General features: G+C 36.4%; 1 protein-coding gene across 1 annotated transcript; it reads right to left on the bottom strand.

The window, feature by feature from the left end:
- Positions 1–209: 209 nt before the first annotated feature.
- On the bottom strand, positions 210–5,548 carry LOC147518862 (protein trichome birefringence-like 43). The gene is made up of 5 exons (XM_086590570.1): positions 4,979–5,548; positions 2,286–2,457; positions 1,356–1,531; positions 1,055–1,213; positions 210–597 (listed from the first exon to the last, which is right to left on the bottom strand). The coding sequence occupies exons 1-5, from the start codon at positions 5,254–5,256 to the stop codon at positions 297–299; spliced, it is 1,086 nt and encodes a 361-aa protein (XP_086446696.1). The 5' UTR covers positions 5,257–5,548; the 3' UTR covers positions 210–296.
- Between the last annotated feature and the right edge of the window lie 2,371 nt (positions 5,549–7,919).

Below are 7,919 nucleotides of genomic sequence, written 5' to 3'. Positions count from 1 at the left end.
GAATGACAACGCTGTGTATATCTACCTAAATTCAAATAGAGGAATTTGCAATTTCATTTTACTTCAATGAAAAGGAATCATGGAAAACTAATATATAAGTCATTCTTAATACTTTTTTTTTCCCCCCGATGTTATTCATTCCTAATACTAGCGTTATTCATTCCTAATACTAGCGTTTACTCAACTTTGTATGAAAGAGAAAGCACTACTTGAAAAGTTGCAATTGATATCAATATAATCATAATCCACAATTTTTTCCTTGTTTTTCGTTTTGCGAAAATATAGTAATCAAAATCTTATATCTTTAAAAGAGTTGTATATAAGAGTTGGTTCCAAGTATCAGGAACACCAGCAAGACACCAATGACTGCAATCCATAATAGCGTGCCCACCAATACCATAAGCTGAAGGGTGACCATCTACTCTTAGTTGTGAAAGTGTAGTCACGTCAAGCAAAGAGACCGGTTTTGACATGGTGCTCAACACTTTCTTCACCACTGTCTCTGCGGGATGTGGACCAGCTGGATATGTAGAACCTTTTAACGGCACTTCTTGGGCATAACAATTTTGGGCTTCTGGATCATCCCAATCCGCGGAGCTGATATCATAAACAGAAACAGAATAATGAAGAGTAGTGAGCTTTGGGCTATTTCTACAATTCAAATCTTATAACTTCAATAATGTAACACTGAATCACTGATGCTAAGGTGAAACCAGACGCAAATACAGATCGGTTCAAAGGTAAAACCCGAAGAATATGCTAGAGCTGAACGATAGCCCAACATAGTCTTTGAAAAATGTCCAAAGCCCTATTCTTTACTCGGGCCTTAAAGGAAAAGGAACGCGTTTGAAAATCAAATGCCTTTCCTTCTGTTTCAACATCTTTTTTGCATGGCTTGTTATCAATTACTAAGTTGTATCAATCCTATTTTGCTTAGATCAATTGTCTCCACTCGTCACCTCCTTTTCGTCCACATACTCACCATCATCGGAAAACTAAAAGAGTAGTATGAAAAAGAAACATAGCAGCGGTTTATCTGGTTTTCAAAATTAACCTGTTATGATCAGGTGAAACGCCTTGGAAAAGGACTCTAGTCTTGGTAGGATCTATGTTTGAGTCCACCCATTTGGACCACGTTATCAATGCTTTCTCATAAGCAACCAAGCGATCCATGTCTTTGTATACCTTGTTTCCTTCTTGTAAGAATTGCCATCTACAAGAGTACAAGACAACATCAACTCTTTTTAAAAATCAAGAAAATTGGTATCATTGTATCGAGAATTCGAGACTCAAGAGTAAGGATCATATATCAGATAATACAAAAATATATTTATGTTCACCGAGAAAAGGCTTACGGTTGCTTTCGTCCAGTGTGCAGCCACCAGTGCCACGTATTGAAGATCAACATGTCTGCTCTCAACCATATTTCCCCTGACTCAATAGAGTCAAGTTTTAGAACTTGACCAATTTTTTCAGTTACTATGTCAACTAGAAATGCATTACGAAAGAGCATCAGCTTAACAGCATATTCCTGCAATAAAAATAAATAAAAATATCTGGTGATTTTGCTTCGTGAATATTAACACCATCTTTCAAAAGTGTTAGTTATTCTTATTCTTTTCAAAAGTGTTCCAAACTGTGAATGGAAAAGTAAGTCACGATAGAAATTCACAACAGTTTTAACTTTTAAGTCACACACACTCCTCTGAAGGCTTTGAGTCAAGAAATGCTCCAGCATATCAGGCTATCAGCATATGTAGTGGACTAGTGGGCTTTCACTCCTTTCAACTGCTGAAGGCTTTGACGTAAGATACTTTGTTTCATAGCTAAGGCCCAGATCATAGAACCAGCTTGCTGCTGTGGGCTGTGGGCTGTGGCCTGTGGGTGCCACACGTGGGCTTACGGCTAGAAGTCACTAGGTCAAGGCGTTTAACTAAAGCTTGGCACCATCATGGATGATGGATGGAAGAGGCCCAACTGCGTCGGGTTAGAGTGATGTTTCTCACTTTTTTCTCCGACTCTTTTACTTGATCTTGTTCCAAAATTTAGTTAAAGATAAATTAAAATTAGCAGACATCGGCTAATGAGCTGAGTTCAGTCAACCTTTAGATGTTTAGAAACCATATGTTGGAAGGGGTGTCCACTCCCAAAACTGCTTCCGTACTGCACTAGTAATCTCTTATGATTCTATGTAGAATGTCGAAAACGATAACGATTTGCAGTTACAATTCTTTGCCAGTTTGGAACTATGCATGGCGAAGAAAATTTCATGAAAAACAACTTACTGGGAATGTGACTGTTGAAATGGCTCCCGTGCGATATATGGTATAGTCGGAATGAGGCACAGCCGTGTGAAGCATGCATGTGAGTGATTGCCATTGATTCAGACTCAGTGAGTCACCCACAAACATAATGGTTTTCCCTTTAAGCCTTTCCAAAAAATCTTGACCATTAAACCTGTGCCATGCAAAGTTTGATGATCCAATAATTCATTAAAGGTTGATAAGGATAAAAAACAGGTGTTGTTTTCTTACGAAGTCCAAATGTCCAATAATACGAGGAGTTGAGTTGAGCAAACAATCTATTCACAGAGATAGTTTTCGGCTTTTAGAGTTTTAGCACACAAAGTCAGTTTCGGGATTTTAGCTCTATAACAATTTCAGGCAGAACTTCAATAAGTGGGTCTTCTTTCATATGAAGCTCAATGGGCCAAACTTCACCAATCATGAGTGGCCCTATGGGTATAGTTGGATGAAAAACAAAGTAATTTCGAAAAGAAAGACACCATTCTTTTGCCGGAAATAGAGATGTAGAAAAGAAGGATCTCATTCTTCTCCATTCGATAGAGATGTGTTCTACATCCCCTAGATCATCCTTTCAAAAAAAAATAACACATGCTTAAATTCTAATTCTTCATCAATTTCAATATACGGTATCAAAATATACACGAACTCTAACTACATACATTGTTTTTTTTTCCCTCCCCCTGCGAAGGTACGATGTGATTAGCTCATAAATTTGTTTTGACACACTTGCGTCCAACAGTCTTCAATGCGGCTTCTGGTCCCTATTATATAATTATATTATATACGTGATTAATCTATTATCAAGTCCAGCTGCAAATTGGGCTCTCTAACAATGATGTTTCTGTAATGGACATTGATGTAGGGCCCTACATAACATTGAGTCCATGCGATGCCTTTGCCAAATTACCAATAATATGATTATGGTATGTCGCACCAAATTATTGCATGTGATAAGGCCATGAAGGAGTCTCACTTAAAGAAGTGAATTGACCTTTGCTTCAAACTATTTGACTTAAATTTCATTTACATGTGCGCTGAAGATTAAGATGAACGAACGTAAGCAATTGCAAAAACGCATGCGTGTAAGTAAGATCATATTGCCATAAGAAGCAATTCACTTCTTATTTCAATTTCTACTTGTAATTCTTATTACGCTGTTGGTGTTCAAAATACAAAATTTAATTTTTGGGCCGTTCTACGGTTACAGCTTGGCCTCTTTTAAAGTTCGTTATGCTAAGTTTGCAAACTGATCTTTCTTGCATGGCCCTAATGAGCGCTTGTACTCATACTCTCTATAAGTCCCTTAGGACTTCATTTACTACTTGGCATCCAAATCTCATTTTCTGTTTCCAAAAATTTAAAAACAAATATAGAAACGAAATAATAGCTAATAACTTATCTAATTAAATAACTAAAATCATACATAGTAACAAATAAATAAAAAACTTACCAATATTTTCACAAATAAAAAAAAAACAATCTTACTTAACGCCTAAAAAAAATTGAATAAGATTAATTAATTATTTTTTCTATTACATCTTCATCTTTAGCCACATTATTTTCATATTCAAAGCATTCATCTTCCACTATCTTTCTTCATATATTTGTTCAAGTCAATAGATAAATAAATAGAGAACATACAATTTTTTTTTTTCTCTATTCAAAATTAATATAAACTAAAGTAATAAAAAGTGGAGTTTTATAACAAAAAAGAGAGAAAAGACTAACAATAAAAAAAGGTGAATTTTTTGGGCATTAATTTTTTTAGGAGTTGCTTTTTTCTTTTTTGTTTTGTTTGATGAAATATGAATAAATTTTTGTTATTTATTTGTTACGATATAGAGTTTTAGCTAGTTAATTGGTTAAGCTATTAGTTATTTATTTGTTTCTATTTTTATTTTTTGATTTTCGGAAAGAGAAATATAATATGGACTACTTAATATATAGAATCCCTAGAGAGTAATTAAGGGAGTATAAATAGATTTTTTTGTGGCCCTAATTTACTTGGTTCCCAAACCCATTTTGATTTTAATCAGTTTGACAGAGACAGTGTACCAAAGTTGTCAGCCGGCTGATTTTAACCTTAAGGTAGAACGTATAACTGTAAAAGTGTAGAACATAAAACACTTTGATTCTTGTATCTTTTCGTGGGCCAGACTGCCAGAGTCATCAGAAGAATGTTATTAGTAGAACATAAATGCAATATGTAACTTGGAACCAACTGATTGTTGTCATTTTTAATATAAGAACGCAGTGTGCTTTCGTCGGGACTTTTATTGAACGTCCAGCATCATCCAACGATAAACACTGCACTCTCAAAGGTTTTCGAGGGTCGGGAGCCTATAGGACTGACCTGCGACCTTCTACCTATCGAACCACCTAGCTAAAAACATCGGTCCAAGAATAGTACTGATTTTCCGACCATGCTTGTTTTTTGAATAAGTTTTTGGAATTAGGCAGACCTCTATCGGTATTAAATTCCTATATAAACCTGACCTCTTTTATGCTCTCTACAACAAATATCAGCCTGTTGTAGAGAGGAAGAATAAAATAAAACATCATTTACATTTTGAATAAGTTTCTGGACCACGTTAACACTTGATAAACTCACATACAACAGACATGAAAGCTTTACAAGAGATCGAATATTTAAAAAGCAGCAACAAAAGTACCTTGGCAATTCGCAGGCAGTAGGCTTCCACTTGTACTTGAGATATTGTTTGTCCGGACGACTATTCCTTACGCAATCAAATTGCTTCTCAAAAAAAGGACACTGCGAAGAATCATATAGAGGATAAGTTGCATCATAAATCCAACTTCCTTCAAACAAATTACAGCCACCTGTTTGCAATCTGCCTATACTATGAACATGTTCTCCACATAATAGAAAAACGATTATTAGAACGAGAGAGAGAAGAGAACAAGAGGCATGAAAGCCGCACAACCCCATTGTTGAAAAAAATAAATAATTCAAGAAAAGAAGAAGAGAGATGGTATTTGTAGAAGTCACAAGAGACGGAGGTTTAAAAACCAAGTAGGAAGATATTGGGTTAGAAAGTGACTTCTAGCTAAAATGGAAATGTTATACTGTTCGTGGTAGTTATACTGTAAACATTCCAAAGATGGTAGGGAATTATTAGTTGATTTAGTAGTAATTGTTCCCTAATTATTTGATAGAACTTTGTTCATAAATGGAATGGTCAAAATATAGAATGAAACAGCCATTGGAATGTAGACCACAGGATATACAGATGAGGACTGAATATTGAAGAAAAAGAGATTCACATCACAGGACTAGACATAAGAAAAGCTCTCTACACAACCTGAAAATATTTTGTCTTTATTTTCTTGTCTTGGGTTATGACTTATGAGTGTGAAGCTGATAATAAGAACGTTTTTGCAACTTGTATCTATTATAGAAGTTTAGAAAAACTGAAAGTTTAATCACTGCCACTATAAATGAGCGTTGGCTATGACTCCATTGAAAATTCGAAACTTCTTTGAAATGGGTCCATCATTTTGAGAAAATAAATTTCCTCACTAAAAAAAGAAAAAAGAAAAGAAAAACATCAGTTTATCATCAATTTGGTTTCGCTAAAACAATTTAGAGTGGGTGTTGGTGTCAATTTGGTTCGCTAAAACAATTTTACTTTGTAAGAATTGGCCGAGGTTATTTTTGAATTTTACATGACGTTTTACAACTTCAAAAGACTGAAATGAGAGCCCATGGGATGATGGCTATGCAAAAAGTGTAGAAAGCTGTATATATTAGAAATTATTCTTCACATCATAGTGGAGAGTGCGACCTGCGCCTGTGCCAAAGCATGATAGAGCGCGACCTGCGCCCAGAGTCCAGTAGATACATCACGTGAAGAGCGCGACCCGCACTCGTCCAAGGCTCAACCCGAGCGCACCCCGCGCCTCGTGGTTCTCAAGTCACACCGACTGTTTTGTTTCTATTCAATTGTAACCTCTATATAAACAATTGTAATCTCTTAAAATTCAATCAAGTAAATATAAAACTGAATTGAATTGAATCCTCTGGTTCTATATGGTATCGGAGTCAAACCATTGAAATCCGCTGCATATTACAACCATTAATCAAACCATCTTTGAATCCTTGAATCTCAAACCCAAAAAAATTCCAAAACCTAAACCTAAAACCCGAATTTTTCGGTTTTTTTTCTGCAATGGCTGAATCTGACAACAATTTCTCAAACGTCATACATCACCACTACACCCCACAAGACAACTCCGCATTCCCAAAAACTATTTCATTAGATGAGTCCAATTATACCATATGGGCTCCTCTCATGCATATGCATATATATTTGAGTAAGGGGAAAGATTGGTTTTTTGACTGGCGCAAAGGTTGAACCGGATATGACTTTGCCTGAATATGAAGCTTGGGCAACAAATAATGAAAAGGTGAAAAGTTGGCTTATTGATTCTATGGAGATTTCTCTTATGAATCGATATATTCGTCTTCCTACTGCGAAAGACATTTGGGAGGATGTGGAGAAGAACTTCTATGATGACTCTGATGAAACTTGGATTTTTGAATTGAATACGAAGTGCTTTGAAGCGAAGCAGAATGGGAGACATATTCCTTCCTATTACAACGAATTGGTAGCCATGTTCTAGGAGATTGATCAAATGGTGACATCCCAGAATAACAATGTTGCAGCTGTAGTTCATGAGACGTCAACAATGACCAGATTGCGGGTTCGTATGTTTTTGCGTGGACTAGATTCGGAGTATGATCAAGTGTGTGGAGAGATTCTTCGCAAGGAACCTAAATTTTCCTTGGAGCAAAGCTATGCTTACATTCGCAAGGTGCAATCGGAGAAACATGCTATGGGGCGCTATGTATCAACTGAATCCTCTGTCTTGGCTGTTCATATATAGCAAGACCATTACTCCACCCGATTTCTTTGGTCCTTCACGCCACCCTAAAGGTAAATCCAATCTTTATGCAGATAAAAAATGCAGTGTTTGTGGATAATTGGCATGGGTCATAGCAAGAAGAGATGTTATGAAGTGATTGGTTATCCTGATTGGTGGGACTTTGCAAAGAGGCCACGAAAGAATATAAGCAACGCTGCCATTGCTAATGCTATGCATGGACATCCAGACCATGCTTCGACTAATGTAACTCAATCAGGTATGAATGGTAAGGTTATTTCGAATAGTACATGGATAATTGATTCAGGTGCATCTGACCATATGACAAATGACCCTAGCCTTGTGGAAAGTCTTAGAGATTCACCTCAACCCGTTGTTTCTACTGTAGATGGTACTCCAACTCCGGTTAGCGGAGAAGGTTCTTGTGTTATCTAAAATCCCCACTCTTGAATCTGTCTTAGTTGTTCCATCCCTTGCTTATAACCTATTGTCTGTTTGTCAAATCATTCTAGTACTTGCATGTACTATGATGTTCTATCCATCCTTCTGTATTTTTCAGGACATTCTGACTCGACAAGTACTTGGTTATGGTGTTAGAAGGGGGAAACTATACTATCTGGACTTGACAGAAATTGGAGAAAAATAGAAGAATTCTCTGGGGCAAGCTAATCAGGTCAATAGGGTCGGAAATATATGCAAAAGAAGTTG

Source organism: Coptis chinensis, chromosome 2 (genome assembly GCF_015680905.1).
Source record: "Coptis chinensis isolate HL-2020 chromosome 2, ASM1568090v1, whole genome shotgun sequence".
Lineage (NCBI taxonomy): Eukaryota > Viridiplantae > Streptophyta > Magnoliopsida > Ranunculales > Ranunculaceae > Coptis > Coptis chinensis.
This window is presented reverse-complemented; position numbering and strand designations above follow the sequence as displayed.

Coding starts and splice junctions, on each gene's coding strand:
- LOC147518862 (XM_086590570.1), bottom strand. CDS start 5,256: ATGGGGTTGTGCGGCTTTCATGCCTCTTGTTCTCTTCTCTCTCTCGTT. Junction 1,532..2,285: donor TTTCAACAGTCACATTCCCA/GTAAGTTGTTTT, acceptor TTTTTATTGCAG/GAATATGCTGTTAAGCTGAT. Junction 1,214..1,355: donor CACACTGGACGAAAGCAACC/GTAAGCCTTTTC, acceptor GTACTCTTGTAG/ATGGCAATTCTTACAAGAAG.